The sequence below is a fragment of the Dermacentor albipictus genome, chromosome 1, assembly GCF_038994185.2.
Source record: "Dermacentor albipictus isolate Rhodes 1998 colony chromosome 1, USDA_Dalb.pri_finalv2, whole genome shotgun sequence".
NCBI classification, from domain to species: domain Eukaryota; kingdom Metazoa; phylum Arthropoda; class Arachnida; order Ixodida; family Ixodidae; genus Dermacentor; species Dermacentor albipictus.
This window is the reverse complement of record NC_091821.1, coordinates 134,490,034-134,502,836: the sequence shown is the minus strand read 5'-3', so window position 1 is coordinate 134,502,836 and position 12,803 is coordinate 134,490,034. Positions and strand designations below refer to the sequence as shown.

The 12,803-nt window shown below is 42.3% G+C and overlaps 1 protein-coding gene across 1 annotated transcript in view; it reads left to right on the top strand.

Annotated features, from left to right (window-relative positions):
• The window catches only part of Glg1 (golgi glycoprotein 1), a 114,610-nt gene that overhangs the window by 65,256 nt on the left and 36,551 nt on the right, over nt 1-12,803 (top strand). Inside the window, exons 12-15 of the mRNA XM_065424392.2 lie at nt 298-447; nt 6,139-6,258; nt 6,377-6,465; nt 12,304-12,418. Coding sequence (XP_065280464.1) covers nt 298-447; nt 6,139-6,258; nt 6,377-6,465; nt 12,304-12,418 — 474 coding nt within the window. The remainder of the gene's footprint in view (nt 1-297; nt 448-6,138; nt 6,259-6,376; nt 6,466-12,303; nt 12,419-12,803) is intronic.

Here is a 12,803-nt window from a genome sequence, read left to right as displayed (position 1 = left end):
CCTCTCTGTCATCTTTGTAACCCCTATCCCCCATCCCCAGTGTAGGGTAGCAAACCGGAGACTCACATCTGGTTAACCTCCCTGCCTTTCCTCTTCATTCTCTCTCTCTCCTAATTGGGAGAGCATGTTGGCAAAGACCTGTAATATGATCTTGCATCTACAAGGGTTTACTATAATATGTGGAGTATATCAGTTTTTTGCATTGTGGTTTAGAGCAAGCTTTAATTCTAGGTATGTAGTGAACTTGTAGGAGAAGTAGGAGAAGAATGACTCATTCGACTATTGCGTGTGTCACAGGAGATGCAGTGCCTTCAGGATAATCTGGAAAAACTGAGCAGGGACTGCCGGGCAGCAGTGGCCAACTATACTGAGGAGGAAGCTGAGCATCTAGAGCTGAACTACCCACTCTACCACAGCTGCCAGACTGTGCTGAAGGACCTGTGCAGTGTAAGGGCATAGAGTCATAAACAGAGATGTTGTAAGCTGGGCGGCCTCTATTTAATACATATACGAAAATTAACCCTTTGAGGGTCGATTTTTTTCGCCATATGCGACCACCCAGGGTCGATTTTTTTTATTGCAAATTTCAATTCTTCTTAGGGACTTATTTCTAAAAAATTTTACCACAATTTTTCTAGGGTGACCATAAAGTGAGAAAAAAATATTTTACGTTGGTATAGATGTACTCTTCATTCATGAATAACAACAATAAAAAAGTAAATAAACTTATAAGAATTAAAAATTTGATGCATTTTTATACACATAGCTGAAGGCCTTGAAATTGTGCACACGAGAATATTTCGCAAGACTCAAATGTTCCTACTCTTACACTAACATCTAATATGTACGTTCATAGCGTAATCGAACTGCGTAGGTGCACGCACTAAAGAAGACTGTGTTGTTGTGTGCCCGTCAAAAAAGCAGAACGTGTGACAAACTTCCGCTAATCTTCATCTTATCGCCAACCAGAGACAATTACTTTTCGCGAGTGTAAAAAAAAAAGAAAAAAGAAAAAAAGAAAGCAACGGAAGCGCATGCATGGCGCCATCATTCCTATGCGCACCCCTGTGAGCACTAAACAAGCGAGAAACAAGCGGTCGCCCTTTGAGCTATTAGTAATGAGATAGCCATCAGTTTTGCAAGCGCAAGAAGCCGAAACCGCCTGTGTTACAAAACCCAAACCGCCGCTTGCACGCCCGTGCATCAATGTACGAGCGGTAGTACGTATATAGATGCGTGGGAGCAAACTAGTGCTAAAACAAACCATGCAACAGAAACCGAGAGAGGGAGGCGCGCAAAAAAAATTCCCTGTATTCCCACATAGTGGCAGCACATGACAGTAAAGAAAAAGTTAGGCAATTGGCGCACTTTTTAAACGTACAGACGGCACCGTAAATATACGGCATCGCCCATTTTTGGACTTGTTCGCTGCACCATATATTTACGTCATTGACCCTCAAAGGGTTAATGCTGGAAACCAAAGGTGAATAGAACATTCACATTAGGTTTGTTTTTAAATAAATATAGTCACACCACGCTAGTAACAGCCAGAGCAGGTACCTGTGGTGATTGCTTAGTCACTGTCTGCTGTGTGAAATACAAATTTAGTACAAATTGTTTAAACAGATTACCAGATTGTTATGGATTTGGCATTTGCTGGCCCTGTGCCTAAGTTTGCTATCAAACCAGCTGTAACTATTGCATCAGGGTGGTTTAGGAGGCACATATCTCTAAGGCTGACCCTAGAATAGCTTGGTTGATCTTGCAGATGTGCATAGCTCTGATGCTACCATTGTGCTTGTCCAGGTTTGTGTGCATGGTAGTACAAATGATGTACTGTATGTTTACCTACAATTTTAGTTTTAGTCAAGTGATGAGTACTACATCCAAAAATAAAGGCAGAAATTGTCACCAGCAGCAATTTACGCTTTGCAGTTTTTTTGAAGAATCTTTCTTCATAGTAGCCATTGACACTGAATGGCTCATTGCATCTAATAGAAGCGTGTGCCAGTTTATTGTGCATTTTCTTTTGTCTAGGATGGGATTGGCATTGTGCAGTAATCATATGCTAGTTCGTTTCCCAACAGTGTTCTGGGAAACCCTTCCACTGGCAACATTTTTCAGTTCCACAATCCCTCAAATCAGTGCATGCCTGGGCCCCATTTTCACACCTATGAATTTTGACTGTGATCGATATGCTTCTTCCTTTCGGAACAGCATGTTTGAGGGAGCGAGCAGCCTTGGACCTGGCCTATGAAAAGAAATATTTAACTGGTTGAAAGCATGGCATCTAATTTGATACTAGCCCTAAGTGTCATTACACGTCCCTGCCTAAACAAAGCCTGATGCACCTCTTGCACTAACTTAGGCACTTGAAAGCTGGCACAGCTTTTTATGGGTTCAAAGTAGGGGTATGTGAAGACCAAATAGTAGATTTCAAATCGAATATCAAATCAAATTAATAAACGCCAAATATTGAATCGAATATTGAATATAAAAAAATTTTGTCACAAAATTTAATGATTACAACTTTCGGGCAATAAAATGTGGTGGTGCACATGCTCGCGAGTCTCCTAGCATTGCACACAAGAAGGTGGCAAGCGATCAGTAATTCAAATACACAGAAATCAAGATATACAGTGCACAGTCTACTCTTCTTAAAGGGAACCCCAAATTAGTATGCCAGCACTGATTAGAGCTCAGTTCCAGTATATGAAGGTGTGGAAAATATTTTTTTTATCGATATGATTTTTGTTGAATAGAATCAAGTGCTTTCTTTCCTCTGAAACTAATGAATTAGTGGCGTACTGTTGTACTGAATACCAATGAGGTTCGGTCTCATAGTGGATGTGTGTTTTGCATCAATCTTTTATTTATTGCATAGAAAGTTTTGCTTTCCAGCCCTTCTCCAAAATACAAAAAGGCTATCCCAACTTTACGGCTGGTGGGTACATAAGGCCAATCTTTGGACAGACTAAAGGACCGTGCATCACATGACTCAATAAGTGCTCTGCGCATAGGCGGGGCTGACGTCAAAGTGCAGGTGCTGTTTGCGCCATTTCATTGTTAGGTTCAGATTGATTTGCTTCCTGTCAAAGATTGTGACATCTGAAGGGCCACATGCTCTAGACGCACGATGCTTCCCCCCCCCTCACCCTCTTATATCCACCGTCAGTGCAGATGCATGCAACTAGCGATGTGACACTTTCGCACCTACCATGTAAATCCAGAGCTAGTCTTGTGGTGGGTTGCTGGAAGCTACAGAAAGAGACTGATGTGTGTTTTCGAACGGCGTCAGGCACGAGAGGCTGCTGTAAAGCGTGTCGCAAAAATGGTGGCTGTGAACAACTTTGTTGCCATCCTGTACACTCCCTTTCGTTTGCGAGGTGGTTTGTCAGCTTTCAGAGTGTCGCGTGGCTGCTGTGAGTAAATGTACGTCTATTCGGCACCAAACCGTAACTTCAGTCTCCGACGCCTGACGAAGCAGCGCTGGTTATGCCTAATGGTCTAGGCAGTGTGGCTTTGACGAAAATTCGCTGCTGGCCGATGTGGTAACGGGCGACAAGCCATCGCAGAAGGCTTGCCACTGATATGTTCGTACGGGTGGCTCATCAGTGATCGGTCCCGAGATCACACGTGGAAGTTAGATTGACAGCTCTTGAAGTGGCTTGAAGTTTGTTGCCACATATCCAACACGATCTGTGTGCCTGTCAGCGGCTAATCAGCTCGATCTTCACACATGCTTTCGCACTTTACGAAACACATGCTGCCTTTGTTGCTGTTCTCTCTGTTCACTTTGCGTTATCATTTCGATCAGTCCTGTTGAGCCAGACGAACCTTGCACTGACAGGGGCAGACCCAGCCAATGGAGCAACATTCTGCGAGTTGCGGCATTCGAGTGCTGTGTGTGTGATCCTCACATTGGGTTGACGGGGAGCACTCACAGTGACAAAGTCCACTACTGCGTCAGCTGATCAGGCCATTCGCGGCGCGCTCAGTGTTCTTTTGGTGCTGAAAACGAAATGAAATGCTAGCTTGGGCAGCACCAGGCATGAGGGGTTCTGCGGCGCATGCTACTTGTGGCACCATGTGGGCCTCTACACCGAATATATAGTATATCCAAAAAATCATAAAGTAGATATTATTCAAACATTCATCATTAAATTTCATTTGGTGATATCCGAGTATTCGCGCACCCTTTGTTCAAAGTAGAAAACCAACATAGATACAGTCGACGACCGATTTTTCGGACCCGCAAAGGACCGCGAAAATGTCTGAAAAATCAGGCAGTCCGAAAAAATAAATGTGCCCCGAAAAACTCAATTTATTGCTTACTATTGAGTTAGAGGCTGGAAAAAGTGATTAATGCTCTTCTGAACCATGCTTCGCTTGCGTGCAAGCAGGTCCGCCTGAATTTCGGTGATAGTCGTCGTGTTGCCGTAAGCCGACGATAGAGTTGCGACCGCTTGCACCAGCTCAACTTGCGTCGGCTGCGCTGCTGCAGGCAAGTCGAGGCGCTGCTGCAGGTGTGGTTGGCCACGTTGCACGCAAAAATAAAAGTTCCGGAAACAGCATCTTGAAGCACTGAAGCCGATTCAATCAAATGAAAGCCACAGTAGCGACAGAACGGGATTTTTGCATCTCCGCAGCACGACCACGACTAGGCCTACTCACTAAGCTCGTCAACGCACGGCAAACACAAACAGGCAGTTGAAGGAAGAAAGGGAAAAAAAAAAGCATTGCGTTACGGCAGTGACGCTGTTGCGAAAGCAGAAGCTGCTAGCATATAGCCTCAATCCATCGTCCGAGTAGCTGAGGAACTTCCATGCAAGATTGGCACCGGTTCCGAGGCTACAGGAGGAAAATGTAAACAAACAAGATGGCGGCGATACAGCTCAAAATGCGCGGCAGTTGGCCCGGCTGATGTTTGGAAAGTCCGAAAAATCGAACAGCCCTCGGAGTGTCCGAAATTTTGAGCTACGTAATACATTGACTTTATGAGGTATGTCCTGGAGCTGGAAAAAAGTCCAAAAAATCAAACATGTCGGAAAAATTAGGCATACGAAAAGTCGGTCGTCATCTGTATTACCTTATAACTCCTAAACAAGGTAGAAATCTAATGCATGCACGATTTCCTAACAGAAAAAATGTACTTTGCTTCTGATTCCAGCAATCAAAAAAACATTAAAACAAGGAAATTTATTTACACCTAATGTCCATCGTCATCACTCTCAAGCAGCACTTTATCGCGGTCTGTGGACCACAACATGTCATCCTCCATACGGTCAATTGCATGTTTGATATTGTGCATTTATTAAACAGCTCAGCAGCAATTGCAAATGGGATGGTGGCCCACACATAGACCAACCACTTCACTAGTTTGTGCTGCAAAGCCTGTGATTCTCCAAAACACAGAAACATGTGATGTGACTTGTTGCTGCTAGCTTAGTATATACGTAATATAATTTGTCTTTCGAAGAGCTTTTGTAATCACACACAGAAAGCAGTGTGTTGTTGTTATGCTGTGCGAGAACTTGTTTTGTTGCCATCTGTGCTGGTTCTAATGGTAGGCTGTTGTGATTGCCGCAAATGTAGTTTTGGTTTTGTATCCGATTGAATCGAGCAGACAAATTTTGGACCAGTTTCCTTGGAAAGAAAAGCGTGCATTAGAATAGGGTAAATACTGTAACAATTTTGCGTGAACTACCCTTTTCACTCGAAAATCTTCCTGCTATGTGCCAAAAGTAGGTGTTTTTGGTGGGAGATTGACGTGTATTCAATGCATTGTTTTTCCAATAGGGCTGCGAAGGTGGACAATGTAGCTATTGAGGCCCCCATTGGGATTAGGTATCTTCGTGCTGACCAGTCAAGTTCAAACTATCCTGTGATGAGAGCCAAACTCAGGATCAAAATAACAAAGGTTTGGCCCATAGAAATGAATGGGTATACAGCATGGACTTTCACTCAGGATCTAATTAATGGAAAAATCAACATAGCCAGAGCTGAATTAATGAAAGTCTATTGTATTGAGTAAAGAAATTGTTGTGGTCTACATATGATCACATGTTTATGGTTCTATGAATCAACTGAGCTTTATCTGTTCTGGATTTCATGATTAGTTTTTAACCATTCTTGCAGGACTTACTTTCTAAGGATGTTGATCAGGGAGACCTTCTGGGCTGTCTGGTTCAACATAAGAATGACTTTCGCATGAAAGAGGATCAACGCTGTAGAGCTGCTCTTGAGCACTTCCAGCTGGTGAGTAGGTTTTGTGCTTGCTCCTTGGCATGTGATTAAATTTTTATTCCCTTAAAAAAAAAGAAAAAAACATACCCATGTTTGTATAATTCGTGCCTTCTTTTTATATTTTTTTTAGATTTCACTGAAAGACTACAAGTTCAGCTATGCCTTTAAGGAAGCCTGCCGGAAGGACGCTCAGACGTACTGTGGGAACTCGAAGTCTGGGTAAGCATTTTCAGTGGTAGCTGCTAGAAGCCGCCTCAACTGAGCTACTGAGAACTGTTGTGAAGATGCATCTGCAGTCTGTATAGTGAGTGTTGCTTCCTAACTTGCTTACTTTATACAGGTTGTCACACTCAAGCAGGACAAGGCTTTGTGTAATGGCACTTGCATTCTGCAAATGTTGAATGGTGCCAAAATGATTACCTTTAAGCTTCAGATCACTGCTTAATGTCTTCTGTTACCTTTTGTACAGGTTTATTGGGGATATGGCAAAAATTATTGTGAAGCTGTAGATCATCAAATGAAACACTTGATTGTGTCATATATTTAAAAAGAATACTTACTTCTATCAAGATTGTTTTCTTTTTCCAAGCAGCAAAGCAAAACTCAGAAATCACATCTTGTGGCATGAGTGTTTCGCTTGAACATGACATGCTTGTTGACACTGTATTTTCATCCAGTCATTGCCTTTCCCTTCCTGTCTTCAACGTATTGTGTGTTTTCCTCACGTTGTGAGTATAGTTCAGACTACTTATAGTGCAGAGTCTTTTGTAACACAGCCTTTTCCGACTCCCATTTACTGTGACATAGAACTTCATGCATATGCATACTGCTTACTGTACAGCTGCAGGAGACAAAATACTGGTTATAATGCAGCTGCCAGAACTCCTGCCTACAGATGAGGTAGGGAGCACACTTCTTAATCTGGTGCACTGGCTGAGGAGTGGGGAAGGAGCAGCCAAGGGGAATGCAGAGGAGGAAGAGATGTGGAGCAAACGAACAAAGAATGGGCTGCGGGGGGGGGGGGAGGGGAGGGATAAGCTGCTGCGGCAGAGGTGGAAGCACGTTGTACGTATGCGCTCTGTGGGCGCATGTGGGTTGCCTTTGCTGCGGCCGCAAACTCTGCACCAAACATTTGTGCATTGTCACTCTTCAGTTTGTGCGCGTAAAGTGAATCTAGTTTTTACAACTCCAGCATTATGGAAAAATCGTTACCAGAATTTTGCTGTATGTTGTGCTTTTCGGAAATACACTTGAACCTTGTTATAACGAAACAGGATATAACAAAATAATGGATGTACTGAACTAAATGAAATTCCCCTCGAAATCCCCATTGATATCCATGTATATAAAACTTTGTCTTACCTAAGTGAAATTGTCCTGCCTGTGGATATAACAAGCTAGATTCGGCTCCGAAACCAAAATATAGCCGGCCGTTGTGCGCCGAGTGCATCGTTTTCTGCAGAGTTATGTATTCATTCACAGCAGCAATTCAAAACTCCCACGTCCCCGCATTGAATACATCCTCGAGCAACACTGCTCTTTCTCACCGCCCTGTGTAGCTGCGCACCTGTGCACAAGCAGCTGCTCAAGATCGCACTTCTCCACTGACCTGTGTGTCACCTGTGTGTAGCCTGGCTACGTGGCTACACACAGTGATGTGAAAGGTTGTGCATTCACTTCTGAGCGGAGTGCCACGCAGGCAGGTGCAACTGGGTGTGGCCTCTCGAGATCTCCGCAGAGCAATCTCGGATGTCACGCACAACCCTGCACGAATTGCGCCATGCTGCGCGGCTATGTGCAGCGGGGTGTAAGATTAGTGAATTCACTTCTCTCTTCTCTACGGCGCACCGCACAGGCAGCCACAGCTTGGCCTGGCCTCGGAGACCTTCCCGGCGCAATCTCGGGGGTCACTCCCAGGCCATGCATTCACTTCTCCCTTTCCCTGCGGCGCGCTACGCGAGCTGGTAACTGGATGTGGCCTCCAAAATTGCATTGGCATCGGTGTAACCTTGGAGGCCTTGAGCCGGCCAAGGCAAGCCATCGCAGTGAAGTTCGCTTGCCTCCTCAATCACACAGCGGAGCGCTGTGTTGTATGCGACATGCTCCTTGACCGCAACGAGCCAAGTGGAAAGCGGACGCGAAAGCCCGTCACAATGGAACAGAAGACAGCTATCTAAAGGCTGTCGTGTCAGGTGCTAAGTCACCTGTTGCAAGCACTAAAGATTCTTTTGTTGTTTTATTAAAATTTCATCATGGGCGGGGCTGTGTAGCGCTTCCACAGGCCACAAAGCTGTCATTTCCATGTTTACAATTGTGAACCCCATTGAGCATGTATACCAGTAAATGGCAGTAATGGATGTAACGAAGTAATGGATATAATGAAGTAATTTCGGCTACCCCTCAACTTTGTTATAACGAGGTTCGAGTGTAATGCCTATTCGAAACTTCGTGACGGTCAAGGCCGTGAGTGCGTTTCATGTTTGCCTGTCATGATGCGTGTCGTCGTGTAGTGCAGATGTAACATGTACGACCTTGACTCTGCGATGCTGTCAGTTTAAGCTGTGTTCTGCAAATACAGTTTCGGAGCTTTTAACCTTTATGGCCACAAGCAAGCCTTGGCCATTCCTACCAGTACGTACACATACAAACTTCTTAAGTCTACGCAGCAGTTGCCATAGCTGATCAACTCCTCTTCCAAACTCCTCTTCCAGTGTGCTGCTCTCAGTTCAGCCTATGAGCATGATCTCCATTTAATTGTCTTCGGACACAAACACATCAAGCCGCACAAACACATCAAGCAACACATATACATTGTTGTATATTAATGATATTTCAGTTGGTATACAGTCTTCATTCAGGATGTTTGCCGATGATTGTGTTGTTTACAGAGTCATAGATGCCATTTCCGATTCACAAATCCTGCAAGTTGACCTAAACACTATCGCAGACTGGTGTGTGCGTTGGGATATGTCGTTAAATATAAATAAGACTGTTCACGTCACCTTTACAAGAAAACGAGCTAATCATCCCTATAGGTATAGAATTCATGATTCAACTCTAAAAGTAAGCAAGGAATTTAAATATCTAGGTGTGTTTTTTACTTCTGATTTACGATGGAACAAGCATGTTAACTATATTGGAAATAAGGCAGCATCAGTTTTGGGATTCTTGCGGCGCAATTTTAGTCATTTACCGAGTAACTTGAAGACGCAGTTGTACTTTAGTCATGTACGTTCAATACTTGAATATGGATGTGTTTGTTGGGACCCACACACATCTGAGCTTATAAACAAATTAGAAAAAATCCAGAATAGGGCAGTTAGATTTGTTCTTGGTAATTATAGCCGGCAGCTTAGCATGACAGAAAGCAAACTTAAACTTAAATGGCAAGAGCTGAAGGATCGTAGAAGGCATATTAGATTAAAATTTTTCCACGATATTTATTATTCTAAAACAGGCATAATCCGCGATAAATATATCCAGGCACCACACTATATATCTAGGCGACTTGACCACTGTTTGAAGGTCAGGGAATTTTCTTTAGGGGTGACGTCTTCCGTTATTCTTTTTTTTGTTAGAACTGTTCGAGATTGGAACAGTTTGCCATCGACCATTGTATATATTACAGAAAATGATGCTTTTTACCACGCATTGAACTAATTTGTTGATGTATTGATTCAAGTTTGTAACCTCCCTGCTGTAATGCCCTACGGGGCGATGCAGGTAACTAATAAATAAATAAAATAAATAAATAAGCCGGGCCAGCTTTCTGCAATGGCATGCCGCCTAAAATCCTCGCCAGCTAGGCCTAGCCGTGCTGCCTCATCGGCAGCCAGCGACCAAAATTGCAGCTTTTGTGTGAAGTCAGCAAAACACTTTGCAGGGGCTGTACGACACTTGGAAAGCGCAGGAACATATTTGACAATAAAAGTGTAGGCACGGGTGGCAAGTGCAACAAACACTCAAATGGCGACAACTTGGATTTCGTTGACCATGTTTTTGACATTGTGCATGCAGATCAGTCAGTGAAATCATACAAGGCATCATGCGGTGCAAAATTTTAGTCACCGTTCGGCATTAGTTATGTGTCGAGTTGGCGGCGTTGCCGCACAGAATTCCAAATAATCGAACTGGTATGAAAAATTTGTCGGAGGCTTACTTTCATCTGTGCCTTTTTTTTTCTTTTTTTTTCTCTCTCTTACTAGTATGTCTGCTTTTGGCGAATACTGCAGGTCCTCAGACATAAACCTATCTGTGTTCGTAAATTTAAATGGATGCAAACATCCCGGTTGTTTCCTTTGATTCTTGGTTACATGCGGCTGCTTGGGTTACATGTTTTGCATATGTACAGCCTTTCAAACATGTATTTACAGTGTAGTGCCGCTTATAGTGAATATTTGTGACTCCGTCAACTTACATTGGAAGTGGTCTATGCTTAATGTTACAGCAATAACTGCATGATTTGTTTGAGCTACTAAAAAAAGTATTCCAACTTCAACTGGAGTTTTTCTACACATTTCAGAGCAAAAATACTAACTTGTTGAAGTCAGTTGTTGGTTGAAAGTTCTCAGTTTTAATCCGTGTTTAGCATTATACACCATTATTTCATTCTACTTTGGTACGCACTCTGTGCGTGGTTATAAGGTGTGAAAGTCCGCATGTTTTTGCTTGCTGTTTTGCGTTAAGCTGAGAAAGCTGATTTTAGTTTGTCAGCATTTTTGGAGAGTAAGATGGGAGATATAAATGTGTCTGGTAAGGTAGTAGCATGCAATACGACCATCAAGCGAAGAGCCTTGAAATATGAACGTCTGCTCTCATTATTCTAGTTGGTTTTCATTTAGCACATCTCCAGCTCCTCATTAATGCACCTCTCATTTAGAACAAGTGTCATACAACTTTCAGAACTGTGTGAATGTTATATTTTTTTTCTTGAATGCCAGAGATTAGTTACGCATACTTGAACATAACCTGCACAAAAATGTGTGTTAATTTTTTGGTACAGGTCCAAGAGCAAACTCTGCTCACTTTCGAATTTAGCATAAGCTTTTGGTTTTTGGCATCCAGTTAAAAAACACTAAAATTCATACACTCATGAAAGGAGCAAATTATATTTTTGTTGTCTTGTGTCTTCATCTCCCCTGTCGTCGTGTGTGCTCTCTTGCACTTTATTTTAAATACATTTTTGTGCCTTCTTGACACAAAGCTTCCTCTCACTGAAAACATTTAATATAAACAGTTGCTTTCTTGGTAAATTATATATGTACCTGAAATAAGGTGAATAATACTAGTATAAGCATGTGTTTTCTTCATGGTATACAGGATTTCAAAAGTGTCTTATTGAACAATTCTTTTGCTACTGTAGATGTTTGCACATTCTTGTACAAGAAAATTTTGTTTGCAGAAAGCAGTGTTGGATATATTGGAGGCAATTTGTATTTAACATAGATTCAGTTTTATGTATATTTTGTTTTTGGTAGACCTATTCAAGATCGTAATAGCAATTCCAGCTGTGGATGGTAGTCTTCTATATTTGTTGGAGCCCTAGGAGTGAGTGCATATCATTGCATCTTGATTGCTACAGAGCACTGAGCACTGCGAATTTTGCTGATTTGTGGAGTTGCATGCATGACATGACATCATTATTGTCGAATCGAATATATATTTATGTGGCAGCACTGGCTTTTTGTGAATACCTTCTTGGTGTTCACTGCTTAGTTAAAATAGTGTATGCAGAACTAATCAAGGCAGCTGTGGTGCTCTGAAGATGCTTTTAATTATTGCATTGCTGTGTAATGAACCTTTCCAATAAATATTCTGTGCACTACTTATAAAGTTTTAAGTCTCAGCCTCATTTATGGAGGTTATCTGCAAACACTCACATGAACTGCAAGCTCAGTGTTTTTACTTTTTCTTGTTCTTTTTTAAGTTTATTGGCACCCTTCTAACCACAAATACTTTCTTGTGTTCGTTTGGTTATGTGTCTCTAGAATACTATGGTATGAACATTTATTTTAAAATGTAGAAAATAATGGGTTGTGACTTCTTTATTCAATGCAGTGCTGATGTTGTAAGCTGTCTTAGCAAGTTGGTGCTGGATGATGTCACAGATGAGAAGACACCACGAGTCTCTTCACGTTGCAGGCAGCAGCTGCGAGCAGAACTTTTCCAAAGGGTTAGTATTTTGTGCTGAAGGCTTGTTCTTTTGAAGCATTGCAAGCTTTTAACAGCTTCATTGGAGGGTGCAAATTTTTTGTCATTCAGGGATCTAGCACTGCTTGTTACATGACATTTATGCAAAGTACCTGAATTGTGCAATTGTGGTTAATCTTCGCTCCACCTGGGGCAAGTTCACCACCATTATACTATATACAGGGTAAGTTTGAAGATTATTATGCTGGAAATTAGTGTTCTATGTCCTGACAAGGAAATGAGTTTTGCAATTAGTAGCCGTGGGATACAAATGAACAGGGCATCAGCAGAAAAATTAAAATTGGTTGTTTGGCAAGCGTTCTCAAGGCATATGAATGGCAGCTTACTAATAACAGTATATAATTCTT